Raw genomic sequence first — 23,922 nt, 5'->3', positions numbered from 1 at the left:
GGGCGATACATATATGAGAGCTATATCTAAATTTGCACCGATTTCGATGAAATTTTGCACATATAGTTAGTACTATAGAGGACTAGATCTAGCCAACTTTTAGTAAGATCGGTTAATAAATAAGGGTTCTATGGCCAAATTTTGGAAAATCGGGCTATACATATATATGGGAGCTATATCTAAATCTGAACCGATTTTTTGCACATATAGTTAGTGCTAAAGAAGACTAAATTTAGCCAAATTTGGGTAAGATCGGTTGATAAATAAGGGTTTTATGGCCAAATTTAGACAAATCGGGCGGTACATATATATGGGAGCTATAGCTAAATCTGAACCGATTTCGATGATTTTTTGCACATATACTAAGTGCTATAGAATATTATATTTAGCCAACTTTGAGTAAGATCGGTTGATAAATAAAGGTTTTGTGGCCAAATTTGGGAAAATCGGGCGATACATATATATGAGAGCTATATCTAAATGTGAACCGATTTGGATGAAATTTTGCAGACTTGAAGGGCGATGGAAAAGATTACCTTTTGCCAAATTTGGTGACGATACGTTGGAAAAAACGCGCAACGTGACCCCATTTGTGAACAACAAATACATGGACAGACGGACGGACGGACACCAAGCGCTAGATCGACTCAGGAGGTGATTCTGAGTCGATCGGTATATATTTTATGGGGTCTAAAATCAATATTTCTGGTGGGCACATTTTTTGGCCGATCAAACTTATTATACCCTGACCACTATGTGGTTTAGGGTATAAAAAAAAACACAGTAAATACCAATATAAGGCTCATTAGTTCTTGACAGGTTTATAAAAAAGAGTCTGTAGATAATTATGAACCGATACACTCAAAAAAGTGAACCCTCTATTTCATTAAAGCTAATTTAACTTTATTTTGGTTCATTTATTTATTATGTTTTGAGAAAGTTTTCTTGGCTTTAATAACTTTTGGCGTACATCTGTTGGTGTTAACTAAAAAAGGGAAAAATTATACACAAATGACGCATAAAGATTAACTCAATTCGTGTTTCCCAAAAAATAGTTCAGAATTTCTTAACTGAACTTCGTATAGCACTAAAGACATTTTTTAAAGTTTAATCTCCAATTTTTTCCTTCACAGTACGTATTTACTTATTTTTGTGAAATCGGTATGACATCTGCATTTGTAATACAATTTAGTTAAAGTTTTCTAACATAAACCAAACTTTTCCTTTCTGGTGAGGTCATTGTGTTTTTAGAGGGACAAATTTTCATGAGGCTTCAGAAGTAAAACCTTAGGGGGTCGTTTTATATGGGTGCCAATATGAACTAATCTTTGCACGGTTCTTAGAAGGCATATTCTAACATCACGTAAAAAAATTTCAATTGGATTGAATGAAATTTTACCATCCAAGAGGCTCTGAATGTCAAATCTTGAGATCGGTTTATATGGGGGCTATATATAATTATGGACCGTTATCGACCAATTTTTGACAGATCATTAAGAGGCATATACTGAGATCAAGCACCCAGTGTCAACCGGATCGGATAAAATTTGATCTTCTCAGAGGCTCCGGATATGACCCATATGACCCATTGCAACCATCCGACCTACATAAATATCAACTACTAAGTGTCTAAGTTTCAAGCTGATAGATTTTTAGTTTCGTTCGGAACGCTAGATCAACTCTAAATTTTACCACGACCCATAAAATATATACTTTATGGGTCTGTGACTAATATCTCTATGCTTTACAAACGGTTAGCCAAAGTTAATGTACCCTTCATGCTATGGTAAAGGTTATTAAAAGGCAGATTAAATACCTAAATAACCTCCTTAATTTTTAATCAATTTATATGGAAAAAATCTATAAACAATTATGAACCGAGATGAACCTTTTTTTGCATAGAAGTTAAAGGACCAAATCTCAATTGTTTCTCCATGAGGTTAGGTTAGGTTATGTGGCAGCCCGATGTATCAGGCTCACTTAGGCTATTCAGTCCATTGTGATACCACAGTGGTGAACTTCTCTCTTATCACTGAGTGCTGCCCGATTCCATGTTAAGCTCAATGACAAGGGACCTCCTTTTTATAGCCGAGTCCGAACGGCGTTCCACATTCCAGTGAAACCACTTAGAGAAGCTTTGAAACCCTCAGAAATGTCACCAGCATTACTGAGGTGGGATAATCCACCGCTGAAAAACTTGTTGGTGTTCGGTCGTAGCAGGAATCGAACCCACGACCTTGTGTATGCAAGGCGGGCATGCTAACCATTGCACCACGGTGGCTCCCATGAGGCTTCAGAAGTTAAATCTTATGTGGGGGCGATATATATCAGATTTTGTACGATTGTTAGAAGGTGCACGCAGAGAAGGAATATGATCACCTCAAACATGTTTCAAGAGCAAAATGTTATTTTTGTATGGTGACCATGTAACATGTTTGTCACTAAAATGTTATTTTCTCGTCAAATATAACCTGCTTGCCGAAATCAGATACATGATTTCCGAGAAAATAACATGGTTGCGAAAACCATGCTACATGGTCACCACCCAAAAATAACATTTTGCTCTTAAAACATGTTTGAGGTGATCATATTCCTTCTCTGGGTGTGTATATTGACATCTCGTACCAAACTGTATTGGGATGATATTTACTCCTTCAAGAAGCTCTATAGGTCAAATATGGCGATCTGTTTATATGGGGGCTAGAGCTCGACCGAAGCATCGGCTTGGGCATTCGGACAAAAATCGATAATCGGCCTTCGGCGTCATGGGGCCAATTAATCGAAGCCGAAGCTTTTTGAAAATTTCAACCGAATCGGACGGTATTTGCTCTACAAAGAGGTTATGGAAATCAAATCGGTTTATATGGAGGCTACCTATAAGTGGTCCGCTATTGACCTGTACACACCATATTTGGCACCTACATGCCTAGGTCCAAAGCGGCGTCTGCATTATAATTTAAAAAAAAATTACATAAATTATTAATCAAAATTTCTTTATTCTAAAGAAATAATTCCTTAACCTTGTGTAAGTTGCGTATTCTAAAATTTATCTCATATCATTCATAGTAGGCCAATGTTTTTCACTTTGTAATATAGGTTGGAATAAGATTTATTATGGGTGTTTTACGTTGTTAATTTAAATTTTATTTCAAACCGGAAAAATGTCTGTTATAATTTGGATGTTTAAACTGACGTTTATCGGTTAATATTTCCCAAGAAAAAAATGGAAAATTAAATACATGCACAGAAAAAAGTAAACTATATTATAACAAGAAGGAACTACCCCGTGCGAAAATGTATCTAAATTATAATTTGAGATTTTCACAAAGCGTTGTTAAACCCGGGAATATTTAATGCTCTGGTGTACTTTTTAACTATAACTCACGAAATGACATCCTCTCATAGAAGAAAAATGAAATAAAAGTAGAGAACAAAATCATTGGCATTTTAACCACACTGTTAGAAAAATGTGTTTTTCATATGTTCCGATATAAACAAAATGTATTTCGGGCACAATTTTTAAACACAATATATTAAAGTGCAAACATGTAATGTTCCTAAACTAACACTTAATGTTTGGGACACATATGTTAATATGTTAGAATATATTATGTTTGAATGTATTCGGAGTAAAAAGAATAGACATTCGGAACCAAGAGAATAGACATTTGAAAAAAAAACAGCATGTGTTTTCGCCTTGAGAGCAGCATTTTATGTATGTGTGGACATGTGTTTTGTTTATCATTTTGGCATTATGGGCACAATTTTTTCTTGGTTCGTTAAAAGAAATCGGAACGTACGAGGAGTAAGTCAAAATATTCAGACAAAGGAAATTAAAAAAAAATGGTGGAAAATAAACAAAAATTACAAAGGGATCTTTATAAAAATAACGAAAGGGCACTATATTCCTTTTAGAGTTGGGACAGTAAAATGAAAAAAGGAGGAAATAGTGAAAAATTAAACAGTAAAATGTATAAAAACAAAGTTTAGTTCCTCTTTATTAATAAGTAGTTCAAGGATAAAAGCGGGCATTAAGTTCGAGTTCTGCAGCTAAAACAATTGAAAAAGTTTATTTTTTTTAAATGAATTATTAAAGATAAGTAAAAGGCAAAACATTTTATTTTAGAGCGATAATGCCAACTAAATACCGGCCCTAAAGGTAAAAATAAAATTAAGAACAAAACACGATAAGTTTTAAATGCATTTAAAATGGTGTAAATGCTAGTAAAAAATAAATTTATGTGTATATTATAAAATTATTTATGTATGTTTATACTCGACACCACGTTCTTCTTTTGTTAGAGTTATTGAATTCCTTCCAAATTTTTGATACCATATCACATCCGTCAAATGTGTTGGGTGCTATATATAAAGGTTTGTCCCAAATACATAAATTTAAATATCACTCGATCTGGACAGAATGTGATAGACTTTTACAAAATCTATAGACTCAAAATTTAAGTTGGCTAATGCACTAGTGTGGAACACAGTTTTAGTAAAAAAAATATGGGAAACATTTAAATCTGAAGCAATTTTAAGGAAACTTCGCAAAAGTTTATTTATGATTTATCGCTCCATATATATGTATTAGAAGTTTAGGAAAATAAGAGTAATTTTTACAACTTTTCGACTAAGCAGTGGAGATTTAACAAAGAAAATGTTGGTATTTTGACCATTTTTGTCGAAATCAGAAAAACATATATATGGGAGGTATATCTAAATTTGAACCGATTTCAATCAAATTTGGCACACATGACTATATTACTAATTGTACTCCTAGTGCAAAATTTCAACCAAATTGGGCCAAAACTCTGGCTTCTGGGGCCATATAAGTCCATATCGGGCGAAAAATATATATGGAAGCTATATCTAAATCTGAACCGATTTCAATCAAATTTGGCACACATGACTATACTACTAATTGTACTCCTTGTGCAAAATTTCAAGCTAATCGGGATAAAACTCTGGCTTCTGGGTCCATATAAGTGCATATTGGGCGAAAGATATATACGGGAGCTATATCTAAATCTAAATCTAAATCGATTTCAACCAAATTTGGCACGCATAGCTGCAATGCTAAATCTACTCCCTGTGCAAAATTTCAACCAAATTGGGCAAAAAATCTGGCTTTCAGGACCATATTAGGCCATATTGGGCGAAAGATATATATGGGAGCTATATCTAAATCTGAACCGATTTCAATCAAATTTTGCGCACTTGGCTATACTACTAATTGTACTCCTAGTGAAAAATTTCAACCAAATTCGGCCAAAAATCTGGCTTCTGGGGCCATATAAGTCCATATCGGGCGAAAGATATATATGGGAGCTATATCTAAATCTGAACCGACTTCACTCAGGTTTTGCAAATTTCAAGCCAATCGGTATAAAACTCTGGCTGCTGGGTCCACATTAGTTCATATCGGGCGAAAGATATATATGGGAGCTATATCTAAATCTGAACCGATTTCTTCCAAAATCAATAGGGTTCTATTCTGACCCAAATTAATACATGTGCCAAATTTGAAGGCGATTGGACTTAACTTGCGACCTAGACTTTGATCACAAAAATGTGTTCACAGACAGACAGACGGATGGACGGACATGGTTATATCGACTCAGGGACCCACCCTGAACATTATTGCCAAAGCATGTGTCTATCTCGTCTCCTTCTGGGTTTTACAAACATACGCACTAACTTATAATACCCTGTTCCACAGTGTGGCGCAGTGTATAATAATATTTTATCCAAAAGCTCAGTCCATTTCGTTTATATCAAGAACTGTTTCTGACTGTAAATCTTTAATAACCCACATTTCGAAGTTTCATTATACAAATTTAATATAGTATAAATATAAATGTGCAAAATAAAAAAAATTGGTTCGGTCGGAGCAGGGATTGAACCCACGACCCTTCGCATACAAGACCGACACGCTAACCACTGCTCCACGTGGGCCAACAAATTTATGTTTTTGTTAAATAATGTTATGTTTGCATGGGCTCGTGGGCGCTGCAAACTATGCTATATAAATAAAGGGTGATTTGTTAAGAGCTTGATAAATTTTTTTTAAAAAAAACGCATAACATTTGCAAAATCTCATCGGTTCTTTATTTGAAACGTTAGATTGGTCCATGACATTTACTTTTTGAAGATAATTTCATTTAAATGTTGACCGCGGCTGCGTCTTAGGTGGTCCATTCGGAAAGTCAAATTTTGGGCAACTTTTTCGAGCATTTCGGCCGGAATAGCCCGAATTTCTTCGGAAATGTTGTCTTCCAAAGCTGGAATAGTTGCTGGCTTATTTCTGTAGACTTTAGACTTGACGTAGCCCCACAAAAAATAGTCTAAAGGCGTCAAATCGCATGATCTTGGTGGCCAACTTACCGGTCCATTTCTTGAGATGAATTGTTCTCCGAAGTTTTCCCTCAAAATGGCCATAGAATCGCGAGCTGTGTGGCATGTAGCGCCATCTTGTTGAAACCACATGTCAACCAAGTTCAGTTCTTCCATTTTTGGCAACAAAAAGTTTGTTAGCATCGAACGATAGCGATCGCCATTCACCGTAACGTTTCGTCCAACAGCATCTTTGAAAAAATACGGTCCAATGATTCCACCAGCGTACAAACCACACCAAACAGTGCATTTTTCGGGATGCATGGGCAGTTCTTGAACGGCTTCTGGTTGCTCTTCACTCCAAATGCGGCAATTTTGCTTATTTACGTAGCCATTCAACCAGAAATGAGCCTCATCGCTGAACAAAATTTGTCGATAAAAAAGCGGATTTTCTGCCAACTTTTCTAGGGCCCATTCACTGAAAATTCGACGTTGTGGCAGATCGTAAGTCTATTCATGATGAAATGTCAAAGCATACTGAGCATCTTTCTCTTTGACACCATGTCTGAAATCCCACGTGATCTGTCAAATACTAATGCATGAAAATCCTAACCTCAAAAGAATCACCCTTTATAACGATAATTGTCTACTGTATGGTCCTCGGTTCAATTCTCCGTCCAGGCGAAAGGTAAAATTTAAAAAAAATATGAAATTGAATAATTTCTTCAACATTATTTGTATTATAGAAGAAGGTGCCAAGAACTAAAAAATTTCGTGGAAGTGAAAATTATGTGAGGGAAAGAACACAATCTTCTTTGGGGAAAATTCTTCCACGCATATAATATTTTTTGGCTCAAAATGCTTCCAAACATATAATATATTCACATAAAACAAACATATTAATGTTTCGGCAGTATCCAATAATATATGTGCTTCATGCAAAATATGTTTGGAACATATGTGAGAAGCGATTTTTTGGAGAAATTTTAAGACGATATAACCATGGCCGCCTGTCTGTCTGTTGTAATCACGCTACAGTCTACAATAATGAAGCAATAATGCTGAAATTTTGCACAAACTCGTCTTTTGTTGGAAATTGGAAACTTAGAGGTATTTCAGGACCATGTTTTGGTATAGCCCCCATATACATCAATCTCCCGATTTTACTTCTTGGGCTTATAGAAACCGTAGTTTTTATCCAATTTGCTTGAAAGAAATCTAGAGGTATTTTAGGACCATAAAGAGGAGTGCCGAAAATGGCGAATATTGGTCAATGTTTTAGTATAGCCCCATATAGACCAATCACCCGATTTTACTTTTTGGGCTTGTAGAAACCGTAGTTGGTGTCAAATTTACCTGAAATTGAATATTGTTTGACATTGTAGAAACCAAATTTTTTATCCAATTTGCCTGAAATTTGAAATCTAGAAGTATTTTAGGACCGTAAAGAGTTGTGACGAAAACGGTGAGTATCGGTCCATGTTTTAGTATAGGCCCCATAAGACTGATCTCCCGAGTTAACTTCTTGGGTTCCCAGAAACCGTAGTTTTTATCAGAGTTGCCTGAAATTGTAAATATACTGGTATTTTAGACTCACATGGTGGTGAGTATTTAAGATTCGGCCCGGCCAAAATTACTGCTTATATACTTGTTTCTGCTATTTTTGGGAATCAGACGAAAATTTTCTTTTGCGTTAGTACATATTGAACTTTTGTGTACGGTTATTGAACTTTATACCCACGTTCATAAAATTCATAAAATGATTGAGACATACTTAGCAAAAGGCAAATTTCATTGGGTTGTGGTAAATTTCGGAATAAATAGTAAAATTTATGTACAAACAAATATTTTTTTTTTTTGCAATAAAAAATGTTAAATTTAGCGGTGGTTTAACTTCGGATTTTTTTTTCAGTGTGTATGCTATTAGACATTAAGTCCAAATACTTCCTCAAAATATCTTTATTTTATATATCCACATATTTGCCTCAAAATCAAAACCAAAATCCTTAAGGTAAAGTCAAAATTTTCAATACAAGTAAACTGTTTCGATGGTAGATTCGTTAAGTAGTTGCTGTTCACTTGTGTTACATCGACAAACTCGACTATTTACGTACTGGTAAGAGTATTTAAATTCAAATACCGGCAAAGGTAAACGCCGGCAAACTGCTATATAGATTGAATATAGATACATTTTACATAGTTTACCAAGTTACATTTTAAAATAACGTAGTTTTCCAATTCGAATAAAAAAATAATTAGCATGGAAATAGGAAACAGCGTAACCATTTCTAAAGTTACCAGTTATTTATATAAACCATGTCATAAATATCCGTAACTGTCTCTTAACATCATTTTTAATTAATTTTACAATCTATAATTACAAACACATGTTATCATTATCCTCCACTAAAATGTGTCCAGTTCTTGCTGGCAAACCTATAGAAGCGGAAAATTGGCATGCCACATTGATATTCAAAGTAAAGTGGAATTGAATCGCAGACGCATGAAAATGGTATATGGGAAAGTCATTCTAATTTTGACTAATTTTTTATATTGTAAAAATTGTTGGAAGGACACAGAGATTAAAGAGAGAGAAAAATACATGCGTTAACATTTTTGTTTAAAAACTCCTTCTTTGAAAGCTCATATGTGTTAATGGAAATACTATGAAACTGTAATATGTTCGCTTTTATTAGATTTATGTTGATATATTATTTCCTACAATATCAGCGAGATAACTCAAAGATCTTTTGAGTTGATGTAGTGTTCATTCCTCATAAAGTTGGATCGTTGAATATTTGATATCAATATTTTCTCTTCTCCGCAACAAGAAATAAATATGTACCTGAAAGTTCGGTCGGCCCGAATCTCAACCATGGATTGTATACAAGAACTTTCCTGGAAAACACTTCTTCGTAACGAAGTACATGAATCTTTGAACTAATATGCCGATTTTTGCTATAGATATACAAAATTATGGATATTTAAGGACCAATGTCCACTCGAGGCCATTTCGTGTAGATTTATTGAAACATACTACCTCCCGAAGATCGGTTCACATAATAATTCTTCTATAAACTAAATTTGAGATTGGCATATATCGATCAATTTTTAAAGCATTTTTACCCAAAGCATTTTTACACACCCAAAAAAAACAGTGAACAAACCACAAAGACAAATGTTGATGTATTTTAGAAAATTTAAACTAAACTGCATTATAAACGCTGATATCACGAAAATAAGTAAATATTTTTCGACAAATTCAAGAAAATTTAGTGAACAAAATAATTTGTTTAGCTTGTTAAAAAAATTTCGTAGATTGAAGGAAAAAACTTAAATTCAAAATTGCAAAAATGTCCTTAGCGCCATAGGAAGTTCATAGTGGGTACCTTTGTTGTAAAATTTGCAATTTTTAAGAAACTCTGAAGTATTTTGTGAGAAATACGAATTTAGTAAATCTTTCTACTTCATAACTAACTTAAATGATTAAATCCAAGCAAACTTTCTCAAACCCTTATAATTCCATGAACCAAAATAGAGTTAAGTTGGCTTTAGTGACCTAGAGGGTTCACTTTTTTTGAGTACAGGTAGGCTGATAGGTAATGCAACAAAGTAAGTTTTAGATTTGTGTGAATTGTCTACATTCAGCACGAATTATTTCTTTCAAACGGCCGACGAAGCGCAACGATTGTAGTTCTGCGTTATGTTGACACATTCACAGTGAAGAATCGTGTTTAGACGCTTTGTTGTTTTTGTACGCCAACCATAATATCCAAAAATTTAGATACAGAGATTTGGAATATAGATTTAGGAATATGGAACATATTTGCCGCAAAAATTTTGTTTTCTCGCCAAAAATAAAATGTTTCCCGAAATCAGATACATAATTTCCGAGAAAATAGCCTGGTTGTGGCAAACATGTTACATGTTCAACATCCAATAATAACATTTGCTCTAGGAAGTGATCATACAGAACATTTAATCAGGAAAAAATTTTCCAATTTATTTTATATTTAAAAAAATATTATTTTTAAATAAATTTTCTGCCTTACGCACGTACACCGTGGTGCAATGGTTAGCATGCTCGCCTTGCATACACAAGGTCGTGGGTTCGATTCCTACTTCGACCGAACACCAAAAAGTTTTTCAGCGGTGGATTATCCCACTTCAGTAATGCTGGTGACATTTATGAGTGTTTCAAAGCTTCTCTAAGTGGTTTCACTGCAATGTGGAACGCTTCGTTCGGACTCGGCTATAAAAAGGAGGTCCCTTGTCATTGAGCTTAACTTATCTATTATCACTGAGTGCTGCCCGATTCAATGTTTAGCTCAATGACAATACTTCTTATAGCCGAGTCCGAACGGCGTTCCACACGCAAAAAATAATTCTTTCCTCCCAAACGAAATTTTAGACAAACAAATTTCGTTTCTCATTTGCTTTTTCCTTTAACGAAGTTTATTTGGAAGAAAAGTACATACTTTTTGTGATAAACGATTATTCTTTTCCAGGATGTAAAAACAATTTCATAAAGACTAACTCAAAAAGCAGTATTTTCTGGCTAATTGCATTTTCCCTCAAAAATATTTTTTTTATTTAAAAAATAAAAGTTTTGTAACAAACGAATTTTATTTTGATGATAAAAGTTTAAATTTTTCAAAGAAATTCAAAAAACTCTAATAAACTAAAAACGTTTTCGGTACACGTTTTCCAAACGTTTTTTTTTTTTTTCTTTGCGAGCACAGGCGGGCATGTTAATCATTGCACCACGGTGACTCCCTCCACCATGAAGAGTACGTAAGATTCGGTGCGGTAGAACTCTAGGACATATTTTCTGGTTTCCACACATAGGTCTATTATTTCCTTTGTTGACGAAATTATTTTCATGGGAATTCCTTGTACACACAAAAATTTTTTTTCTGAATCAATCACGAAATTAATTGATCCAATTATAGTATCAATTAAAAAATTAATTGACAGTCAATTAAAAAATTAATTGATCCAATGAAAAAATTAATTGATACTATTAAATTGTGTGATTGATTTTTATTCCAATTAAAAAATTTGTTGATTCAATTGAATATTTTTTAAAACTCAATTAAGATTTTAATTGGAAAAATTTTCGTGAAATTTTTTTCTGTGTATGCAATCCATGGTTTGACCTTACAAAAAACTATGCCTTAGTCAAGTGGTAAACTTGTCCTATATTTATATGTAATGTCCCATAAATATAACAAATAAACCAGATAATAACATACATGATGTTACAATATCTACTGGGTCATTATAGTCACTACTCTAAACATATGTTTTGCGAATGAAAAATACTTTTATCTGATTTGGTTTCGATTTTCTGTGAGCAAGAAAAATATTCATGAGTTTCGAGTTCAATTCAAATATCACACCAACTAACCATGGGCCTTAAAATATGATTTCAAATAAATGCCTCGCACTAGCTACCACAGATGATTAGAATATTGTGAATTAATTGAATAAACTGAGGGTTGACTGGTGGCAAAATTACAAATGCCAGTTTTAGTTAGCTTTTAAAATTCGATTAAAATGCATTATAAATATTACAACAACAGACCGAATAATATATAGTTATTGAAAATTTCCATAATTTTCTGTTCAGTTTATATATAAAAATTAAATTAAAGGGGAAATAGTCATAACCGTTTTGCGCTCCCCAAACAAAAAAAAAACTCTAGTATGCTACCGCCTAAAGATAAACTTAATGCAATACATCTCAATTATACATTGTCCGTGAGTTCTATGCTTAATTTGGTTTCGCATGGATATCACTGTGACCAAAATTGACAATTATTTAAATTTTACACATTGTTAGTTTAATGTTAGTTATGCGAAATTTGATGTGAATCAATGTGCATACCGCGACAAAATAGCGTATGAGTAATTTGTGTAACATATACGGTTGGAATAATGAAAAATAAAGCCATTATTCATCGTCCTTGTATGGAAATGCATGCTGATAGATTAAATTATTCGAAGAAACAGAGATTTATCAGTCGATTGGAAAACTGATATTGCAATCGTTCTCAGCATAAAAATCTATAGTTATTCCCAAGTTATTACTTTTAAAGTACAGGGTGGCTGATATATATTGCAACAAAGAACCCCGTTATATTTCTTATACCCTTCAACACTACTGTGGTACAGGGTATAATATGTTTGTGCATTTGTTTTTAAAGCCCAGAAGGAACAGTCATAGACCCATCTTTTAGTATACCGATCGTAAGAGAATTAAATTCTGAGTCCATTTAGCGATGTCCGTCTGTCTGTTGATGTATTTTTGTGTACAAAGTCCAGCTCGCAGTTTAACTGCTTGAGTCCTCAATTTTGGCATAGGGTCTTCCTTTGGCTCAAAGACGATCCCTGTTTATTTTGGGAAAAAATGGTACAGATTTAGATATAGCTGTCATATATATATAGTTCAGTTCTTCCCGTTTAGGCAAATATGGTCAAAATACAGACATTTTCTCATAATTCTGTGATGCTTTCCCTATATTGTAGTCAAATTCTATACACTGTAATGCCGGAGAAAAAATTTTGTCAAAACATGTTGGTCTACACGTTGGTAAAGGGTATAATATAGTTGGCCTCGGCCGGCATTAGACTTTATTTGCATGTTGCGAAAGCAAAAATGTCGGAAATAACCTCAAATTTTAGAATCAGTTTAGATTTGTACAGTTGGCTACCATTGGCACGAATTATGGCATCCAAAAGGTGGACAAAGCCATCACACGGCACACGATAAAGGCGCTGCAGTATTTTGGTCCAATCCCGATGAAGCGCCGTATTGAGATGATAGACACTTTAGTATTCTTTAGTGCTAAACTTACAAAATTCGCGACACACATAGAAAAATCGTGCTAAACTTACAAAAATTTCCCACACCCATAGAAAACATCATGAAAGTGAATCAACACACATGTGGTGTCAAACAGACGCTGTCACTCTGACAACAATAAAATGACACCATGCGTTGTCAAAACAACAACCACTATTAATGATCTGCAAACGCAATGCTTACGAATTTATTAAAAAAAACCGCTACCGTGACTCGAACCTGGGTTGTCTGTTTCATATGCGTGAACAGTTCCCTTAGAACATTGCACCACCAACGGAGTTGCCATAAGAACTTCTAACGAATATTTTAAGTCTTTTTATGGAAAGCCGTTCATGAAATCGTGAACACCCGTGGACGAGACTTGATTTCGTGAACGTTTCCATTTAATTTTGTCACCATTCGTTCACGATTTCGGAACGTTATTTTTTCTGTTAGTGTAGCCCCTATATAAGATTAAACTTCAGAAGTCTCATAGATGAACAAAATTCATTCGATCAGGTTAAAATTCGGCCCTCTAATTACTATGCGAAAATTGGTTCATTCACTCAAAAATGGGGCGCAATGCAAACTTTTCGATTGTTTCGTTAAACTTCCATTAGTAAATTTCGGGGACAATTAAATGTCTATTAAGCAATATGACTCACTTTGCAAAAAAATACAAAAAGTAGATTTTTTGAAAAAAAATTGTGGTAGTCGATTTTAGACGTTTGTTTCTCTATGTCAAAAATGGAGCTACAAAAACATCGTTAAACTGATTACCAATTTCTATTGCTAAAAATATTTTGATTTAGTTTAATTTTATAATTTTATTTGACATTTTTCCACAGCCCAATGAAATTTTCCTTAAACGAATGAACTTCAATTTGGGTCATAATGTCATTTGAGTTTTGGATAACTCAATTCACTTTTTTCTTTGCCGAGTAGGAGTCATTACATTTTATACCCACCACCATAGAATGGTGATGAGGTATAATAAGTTTGTCATTCCGTGTGTAACACATCGAAATATCGATTTCCGACTATATTCTTGCTCAGGGAGAAATTCTAAGACAATATAAGCATGTCCGTCTGTCCGTCTGTCTGTCTGTTGTAATCACACTACAGCCTCCAATAATGGCGCTATCGTCCTGAAATTTGGCACAGATTCGTTTTTTGTTTGCAGGCAGGTCAAGTTCGAATATGGGCTATATCGGTCCAAGATTTGATATAGTCCACACATAAACCGACTTCCCGATTTGGGGTCTTGGGCTTATAAAAACCGTAGTTTTTATCGAATTTGTCTGAAATCTAGAGGAACTTGAGGACCATAAAAAGGTGTGCCGAAAATGTTTTGGTATATCCCCCATATAGACCGATCTCCCGATGTTGCTTCTTGGACGTCTAGAAACTGTATTTTCTATCCGATTTGCCTGAAATTGAAAATCTAGAGGTATTTTGGGACCATAGGTTAGGTTAGGTTAGGTGGCAGCCCGATGTATCAGGCTCACATAGACTATTCAATCCATTGTCATACCACATTGGTGAACTTCTCTCTTATCACTGAGTGCTGCCCGATTTTTCTTCTTCTTCTTCTGAAGTGAAAGAAAGTGTTTTTGCAGTGTCTCTGTGTTTTATATTAAAATCTAATATATTCAGTTACTTTTTCGAGTGTTAAACACTGGAAGATTAAAATATATTATATTATCTACTTGGAAAAAGTGAAGTTTGCGACAACTGGTGAGTTTTCTATAGAAAACACTGATTTCTAATTTTTTGTTGAACGATCTTTTGCGTATGTGTTGGTAATTTGCTTTGGATGACTCCTTACATTGTCATAAATTGAAATTGTTTTTGTTTTCTGTGGGAATGTTTTGTTTTTCTTTTCCTCCTTTTTTTGCTTTTGCCTCTTTCATTAACAGTCACTCAGATGGTTGCTCACTAATACTCATCAATCTGAATTCTATCACACACAATAGTAATCTACTATCTTTTACTTTACTGATAATTTCACTTTATTCTCAACTTTGCACTCTCTTTGATATTTAATTTCCCTTGGGTTATTTTGCACATTCTTTTTTGTTTATTTATTTTCGGGGGGTGATAGACACTATTATTCTCTTTGTTTTTCTTGATCTTGTTTTTCTCCTCAACTTTAATCACCTGCTCACTATCTCTTCTCATACTGTTATTGAATCTGGCAATGTTGATGGAGATTGCATAGTATTTATATGTAAAGATGGTGGTTATCATATACTCGCCGACAGATGGCGCTGTAGTTTTTCTATATCAATATGTTTAAGTGATATACACTCGCCAATAGATGGCGCCAGTAGTAGCAGAAGTTTATTCTATTATGTTTTTCTTGACATTAAGATAATTCTTGTTAAGAGGAAATCTTTACAAATTGATTTAGGAAATATGAGTGACAACGTTAACGTGATACCCGATGTTTACGTTGCTGACGACTTAACCTCGAATGCATCGTCGACACTTTCGAGGTCATCCTTGAAAAATGCAAGACTATGTATTCGCAGGTTGGAGAAGAAGGATCAGTTGACAGAGATGGAGGCCATGAGGCTTAGGAATGCAAAGGCTCTCGTTGGTGAGCACGAAAAACAGAAGGAAATGGCAAATACTCCGAACAGCGAAGCTGGTTCGCTGGTGGAAGCGATGCGCGATGTGGGGGTGTCTGGGGATAAATCGGATGACATTTCCTCCACTGACTCTTTCTTCTTTCTAAGGGTCAAAGAGGCCTTTAGAATGAAGCAGAGATTAACAGGTAAGAAGGATATGTCGGAAAATGACTCGAGGCGATTCCTCAAAGCAAATGAAACAATAAAAAAAATGGGAGTTAACCAATAAGGAGCTCATGGAAGGTAACTTAATATCACGAGAATGTAACTCTCCGAATTTGAACTTTTGCCCTACCGAATGCGCCGATTTAGCCAAAGCTGAAGCGGGTCGCAATATAAACGAGATGAATGAGCCAAGCTCGTCTTCTCGTTCCCAGGTCAGGGGAAAGATAGACCGAGACGGGATATTGTGTGCGTCTAGTCCATTAGCGGCCTCGAAAGGAAAGCCGAGCCAGGCTCGAAATCCCGCCGAGAATGCTAATGGAGTAAAACTTCCGGCAGATGATGTGCCATTTAGCCCTAAATCCGAGGAATATGGACGCCACAAGAGAAACAGTACTAAAGATTCGGCCTCAATGGAGGTCACAATGATAAAGAAGCCCAGAAATGAACAGGGCGAAAACCTATACAACAAGGATTGTATTAGGGTAGTAATTGTCGATGAGTCCAGTAAGGACAGAAGAATAAAAGAGGAGAACTGGAAGCGCCTGGAGAGCAAATTGCTGTTCGAAGTCTCCGAAAGAATTTGCCAAGGGACTGGAGATACTCCCTACTTTGGGAATATACAATCGAGGCAGGGACATAAAATCCTGCTTGTAAGAACCAAGAGACCCTCGCATGGCTCAAGGACACTATTGAGGGACTGGAATTATGGGAGGGTTCGAAGCTAAGGGTAATCCCGGAAGATGAGGTCAAGCGGCAGCCTAGGGTACGTGTCTTTATCACGGGACCAATACTTCCACAGGATCGCCTACTGACCATGTTGAAGGCGCAAAATAGAACAATCTACCCCACTAAGGACTGGACTATACTAAAGATGGACCACCAACTGAAGCGGGGAGAAGCGTAATACTGGCAGTAAATCTGGAGACGATTGAAAAACTCGAACCAAATGGTAATCGCTTTAGTGTGGGACTAAGCAGTACTCTTGTCAGACCGTTAAGGGACATGGAGGAAAGGTTGAAGGATGGCTCAGTAAGTAAATGATGCTAAGAATAGTACAGATAAACCTGCATCACTGTGAGCTAGCTTCCACTAATCTAATCCTCCATTTACTTAGGCACAAAATAGACGTCGCCCTGGTGCAGGAACCTTGGATAAGAGGGAAAAGGATAGAAGGCTTAGATCATAGGAATTATGAGATATTTCATGGAAATGGAAATAAATTGAGGACGTGTATCTTAATAAGAAAAAATATAAAGTGTTTCATTTTAAACCAATTTTGTGGCTCTGATCAGACGGCACTGATCGTGGAGCTGAACTCTAGGCAGTTGGTTTTATCATCGACTTACTTTGCACACGATGATACTCTGTTGCCACCGCCTCAGACAGTAAGAGATTTGGTGAGGTACTGTCGGGATAAAAATAGAGACTTTATAATAGGTTGCGACGCGAATGCTCACCATGAGCTATGGGCGAGCACAGACACTAATTCAAGAGGAGAAAGCTTGATGGAATACATTCTGGAGAATAAGCTGCAAGTTCACAATAGGGGAACAGATTTCACCTTCGAAACCCGTACGAGGAAGGAAGTTCTCGATTTGACTTTCAGCAATTTTACAAGAAGGACAACAGTCTCAAACTGGAGGGTATCTAGCGAAATAAGTTACTCGGATCATAAGTACATAGAATTTGATGTGAAGACCGGTGTGGAGACAAATGTTGATGAATTCAGGAATCCAAGAAGGACAAATTGGACCAGTTTCAGAAACCATTTGAATGGTTTGAGAACACCGAGGTATAATAAAACGTTGGACAGCATAGAGGAGGTGGAGAATGCAGCGAACATGGTGGAAAGGTGGCTTACAAGCTCCTTTGTTAGATCGTGTCCTATTAGCAGGCCACTTAGTAGTAAACACAAGGCCTGGTGGAGCAAGGAACTAACGGATCTAAGGAGGAAGTCTAGGAGGCTATATAATGAGGCAAGAAGGCATGGAACTGAGCAGCTATGGAGTGAATACAAGGACTGCCTGAAAACTTTAAAAAAAGAGACAAGGAAGGCTAAAAGAATGGATTTTATTCGCGTGATAGAGGAACTCTCTAATATTAAGGATACAGCAAGACTACGTAAGTTCTTATCCAAGCAACCTAAGTTTAGTGGTAACTTGCAGAACGTAAATGGAAAATGGACTGAATCACCTGATGAGACCATAGACCTGTTATTGGAAACGCACTTCCCGGGGTGTGAGATCAGAGATACAACGGATATTCTTTTTTCTATGGACCACAGAGGAGCTGATAAGGACATATTAGATTTGGTGACCATGGACAGCGTTAAATGGGCGATTGACAGCTTCGGTCCATATAAATCTCCAGGCTTGGACGGGGTATACCCATGTATGCTTCAGGAATCTTTCGATCTCTTGGGTGAATCCTATGTGAAGTTGATGAGGGCCTCATTGCGTCTTGGATATATACCAAAGCCCTGGCGGAAGGTTAAGGTAATCTTCATTCCTAAAGCGGGGAAGTTATCACATGGTACGGCGAAGGATTTTAGACCAATAAGCTTATCATCCTTCTTGTTAAAAACGATGGAGAGGATACTGGATGAACATATAAGGAACCAGTTAGACAGGAAACTATCAACCTGTCAGCATGCCTATATTAAGGGCAGATCTGTAGAATCTGCCCTGCACTCAGTGGTGCATCACATAGAGAGATCCATGACTTATGGCGACTATACATTGGCGGCGTATCTGGACATTGAAGGTGCTTTTAATTATACGAAAATTGATAAGGTGGTACATGCATTAGAGAGGTATAGTGTTGAGAAATTCGTTATAAAGTGGATCGAGTTGATGTTGCTAAGCAGGGACATGGTGGTCGAGCTAGCGGGCTCCACAAGGAGGGCTAGGACCACTAGAGGACTGCCACAGGGAGGAGTTATATCACCTTTGCTGTGGCTGTTGGTGGTGAACGAGGTATTGCTTGGACTGACTAGTAAGGGTATCAAGGTAGTGGCATACGCGGATGACATTGTGATAATGGTATCGGGGAAATTCCTCGACTCTATTGCGGATGTGCTGAGTGAGTCTTTGCAGTATCTCTCGGAATGGACTCTAGGATGCGGTTTAGGGGTGAACCCTAGTAAGACGGAGTTTGTATTGTTCACCAGGAGGAGAAAGGTTATCGGGTACAAGTCTCCTGTATTCCAGAACATAGAGTTGACGCTCTCGAAATCAGCAAGGTACCTAGGAGTTATTTTGGACTCCAGGCTGAACTGGATGGATAATACTGCCGATCTCATTAAGAGGGCCTCTGCGGCACTATACTCGTGTCAAAAATTGGTCGGGCAGAGATGGGGAATGAGGCCTTCTCTTTTTGCCTGGATTTATACCGCGGTTGTAAGACCTGTGGCCACATATGGCTGTCATGTTTGGTGGACGATCGTGAAACACCAAAATCATATATCGAGAATAAACAGGATAAATAGGACTGCCCTCATCTATATGACAGGTGCCATGAGGACCACAGCCACTGCTTCTCTGGAGGTAATGATGGGATTTATCCCACTCGATTTACACGTAAGGAAAATAGCTGAACTGACACTTCTGAGACTGAGGAGCTTGAACACGCTGGAGAGGACAACCTGCAGGCATACTGAAATTTTGGACGAGCAGTATAGAGAGGCGGACCATATGGCCACGGAGCATGTTTATCATCACAAACCGACATACATTATACCAATTATGGAAGAGTGGGAAGAAAGGAGGATACCCTTCGGAACCCTGAACTTAGTATACGGACGGATCAAAGATGGAGAAAGGAACGGGCAGCGAAATCTATTGTAGTGAACTAGGAATAAGGGAGTCTTACCCGCTGGATAGTGATTGCAGTATTTTTCAGGCTGAGATTTCTGCGACCACAAAGGCTGCTGAGTCGCTGTTGATGAGGCCGTTATTCAGCAGCGATATCAGCTTCTTCATCGACAGTCAGGCAGCTATAAAGGCATTGTGCAGTACTGACATAAGGTCTAGGGTAGTCAGCCGCTGTCGTTGAGAACTCAAGGTTCTCACTGAACAGCATAATATAACTCTGTGCTGGGTACCTGGGCACTATGGGATAATAGGAAATGAGGAAGCGGATGTGCTGGCTAAGGAGGGTGCTCGTGGAACGAACAATGTCCTAGCGGACATTTTTCCTCCACTATCTTCTTATCATTACAGGATAGAGGTTAAATATGATGAGCAATGGCGTAGACGCTGGGTCTCTTCGGTTGGTTGCGAGCAAACCAAGTTGATATGGGATGAAAAGAAACGTAGAAACTGCGAAATTTTGTTGTCGATGAGCAGAGAGGAATTACGGCCACTGATTGGTATTATAACAGGACACAACACACATGGGAAACACATGGTAAGAATAGGACTTAAAGACGATGATATCTGTAGATGGTGCCTGGACCCGGAAGTTACGGAGGACTCGTACCACTTCCTGTGCCAGTGCCCAGCTTTATCCTTTAAAAGAAACAAGATACTGGGCTCCTTTTTCTTTCAGACTCTCACTGATCTACGGGAGTGCAGCTTAAGGAACATACTTGCCTTCATCAGGGCCTCTGGTTGGTTATTCTGAGATTTCTTTCAAAGAGAACGAGCAGAGGGAAGTTTCTGGGACGAGGCGGTCGCATCGGAAGAAGATAGATTGAAAAATCACATCGAGGGATCACAATGGACTATACTGGTCTAAGTGGGCATCAATATAAAACATTGATGTCACCCTCTACAACCTAACCTAACCTATGTTAAGCTCAATGACAAGGGACCTCCTTTTTATAGCCGAGTCCGAAAGGCGTTCAACATTGCAGTGAAACCACTTAGAGAAGCTTTGAAACCCTCAGAAATGTCACCAGCATTACTGAGGTGGGATAATCCACCGCTGAAAAACTTTTTGGTGTTCGGTCGAAGCAGGAATCGAACCCACGACCTTGTGTATGCAAGGCGGGCATGCTAACCATTGCACCACGGTGGTCCATGTATAGCCACCATATAGACCTAACTCCCGAAACGTAGTTATTATACGATTTGCACAAAAATGTAAATATACCTGAATTTTAGACCTTCACAAATCTGCATCGCATTTATTTATACCGGTCCATTTGGTAAGGTATCGATATAGACCGATTTAACTTCTTGAGGGTACACCCAAAGAACAAATATTTTCTTCTGGATTGAAATTTTAGACAAACGAAATTCCCCCTTTCGTATAAAGTATAGGGTGGTTAAATTGTAAGGGCCGATGTTGAATGTGAACCACACCTAAACGCCAAGTTTTTTTCCGAATTTTATTTGACATTTCTCTATTTCAGACTTACTCAATTTGAACCAAGGACGTCATGAATGCGCAGAATGGTTCCAAGAAATGGCAACTGTGGATGATCAATTTTCGAAGAAAATCATCTTCGGTGATGAGGCACATTTTCACCTCAGTGGATTCGTCAATAAACACAATTGCCGCATTTGGGCGAATGAGAATCCAAGAGTGATTGTCGAAAAACCAATGCACCCACAAAGAGTGACTGTTTGGTGCGGTTTATGGGCTGGCATCATCGGGCCGTATTTTTTCCAAAATGAACTTTTTATGGCCCGAATTGTGGACGATATGTGGTTTCAGCAGGACGGTGCCACTTGCCACACAGCTAACGAAACAATGGCTCTTTTGCGGAACAAATTCAATGGCCGTGTTATCTCACGTAATGGCGATGTCAATTGGCCGCCAAGATCATGTGATTTGACACCGTTGGACTTTTTTCTTTGGGGTTATTTGAAAGAAAAGGTGTACGTCGATAAGCCGGAAACATTTCAAGAGCTAAAAGATGAGATAATTCGGCACATTAACGGCATAGAACCTCCATTATGCCTCAGCGTCATCGAAAATTTGGACCATCGGATGAAGGTGTGCCACCGAGGTCGCGGCGCCCATTTGGCCGATATTTTGTTCCATACATAATTGAGTAATACCAATATATCATAATAAAATAAAATTACAATAATTTTCTAAATAGTTTGTGTTTTGTTCAAAATCAACATCGGCCCTTGAAATTTTAACCACCCTTTATTTTCGTTTAGAGCAAACTAATCCGAATTTTTGATAAGCGATTCAACGATTTCTCAGAAATGCAAACTCTTCTTTCAGTGTATAGCAGGCTCACTGGTCATGAAAATTGCTTGAAACTGAAAGTAAAATTTCCGGATTTTACTCTCCGTAGTCATTTAAAAAATGGCGAAAAAATCTACAGATTTAAGATTTCAAATCAAGGCTTTATTTAATCATTTACACGATATGTTTATGATTTCTCTAAAAATCAAACAAAATTGGTTCTTATAAATGCAGATTCTGATCTAGTCTTCATAGGTACAATCTTTAAATTTATCTTCGGGCAGCGTACTGGTTGAACTGATTTGCTTTGGAGAATATTTGTTATCGAACCCCCTGAAATTTTGTATATTATCAAGTAACCCGCTACGACGAAGAGTTTTCAAAGTAAACTATTATATTTGATTCATGGTGGTGGGTATTTAAGATTCGGTCCGGCTGAACTTACTGCTGTATATACTTGTTTTCAGAACGCATTTTGAAAATTTCAAAAAATTTAATAGATTTTTGCACGATTTTTTTTAGAATTTTAAAATAAAAATCGACATTAACAACTTTTAAAAAACAGCTTGATATTCTTTCAGTGTATGGATTTCTAAGTTCTTAAACGAAATCATAAATATGTTATAACATATTGCTTACCTGTTTTCTTACACCTGGAAATATAACTAAGAATGCAACATAAAATGTCGCAAATAATACAGATACGGCTACGATGGATACATCTCCCGTTACGGGTGTACGATTTGAGAATGAGTAAAGTGTAGGTCCGCCATCGTCTCGAAATGCATCAAACCAACCCTTCATGCTTTGCAAACGTTATAATGCTGAAAATAGAACACAAACAAAAAAACAATACCAGTATGGTTAATATTAATAGAAAATCATTTAAATCACAGATGTACAAAAAATTGCTAATTGAATTTGAGTACAATGTTTATGTTAATTTAAAATCCATGTAAATTGTTTTTAACTATTGGTATGTTCATAAATTTAACCAAATTGTATTGCGACAACAAATTGTAATATGAAACCTTTTTTTTAATACATACATTTAATTCAATTAGTCGAGAAAATATCTCAATAAATTTCATTAGTAACTATTTTCTGTAAATAGGTTTTTATTTAAATAAGTTATGCGTAATTATTTATTTTTTTATGAAAAGGCGTTTTAATATAATATAAAACACGCATAAATAAGAAGTTTACTTAGGAATGCCATTGGCAAAAGCAATCCAAAAGAGCACCAAAAACACTTTTATATTAATTAATAAAGGCTAAAACAGAATCTAACGCGTACAAAATTACACTGAAAAAAAACATTCCCGGTTCCAAAGATTTCGCCTTTACTTTAAAAAAATTGGTATTGATTCCGAGCCAAAGAAGCGCAGAATACAAGTAAGGATACTTTTAAGATACAATTCTCTTTTAAATTTGGGGTTTGCTTACTTGCTTCTAGCAAGCAAATTTTAATTTTTCGCTTTTTCAGCCTTTTTTGAAAAACATGTCCTATATTTGAACGATTTTTTGCTTTGTAGTCGAGATGCAAAAAGACAACAAATTTAAAGACAATTTCATTAAATTTAAAAAATTTTTCTGAATTATTAAAGTCAAGTTTTTCTTTCATGTTATGATACCCATTTTTAAGTCAGATCACTTAATTACAAGGACAATACGACTTCTTTGAAGAGTTTATCGACTTTTGGACAAGGAAAAAATAACTTCATATTAGAGAAATGCGTCATCTACGCTAAGCAAATTTTGCTTAGCATAGATTCGTATTTTAAAGACATGAAATCT

At 36.4% G+C, this 23,922-nt stretch overlaps 1 protein-coding gene across 1 annotated transcript in view; it reads right to left on the bottom strand.

The window, feature by feature from the left end:
* The window catches only part of mol (dual oxidase maturation factor 1 mol), a 200,822-nt gene that overhangs the window by 94,785 nt on the left and 82,115 nt on the right, over positions 1 to 23,922 (bottom strand). The window contains exon 3 of the mRNA XM_075294623.1: positions 22,765 to 22,949. Within this exon, the coding sequence (XP_075150738.1) occupies positions 22,765 to 22,929 (165 nt within the window). The 5' untranslated portion in view covers positions 22,930 to 22,949. The remainder of the gene's footprint in view (positions 1 to 22,764; positions 22,950 to 23,922) is intronic.

This window comes from Haematobia irritans, chromosome 2 (assembly GCF_050003625.1).
Source record: "Haematobia irritans isolate KBUSLIRL chromosome 2, ASM5000362v1, whole genome shotgun sequence".
In the NCBI taxonomy this organism is placed as follows: Eukaryota; Metazoa; Arthropoda; class Insecta; order Diptera; family Muscidae; genus Haematobia; species Haematobia irritans.
The sequence above is the reverse complement of the archived record's forward strand: the minus strand, read 5'-3'. Positions and strand labels throughout refer to the sequence as shown.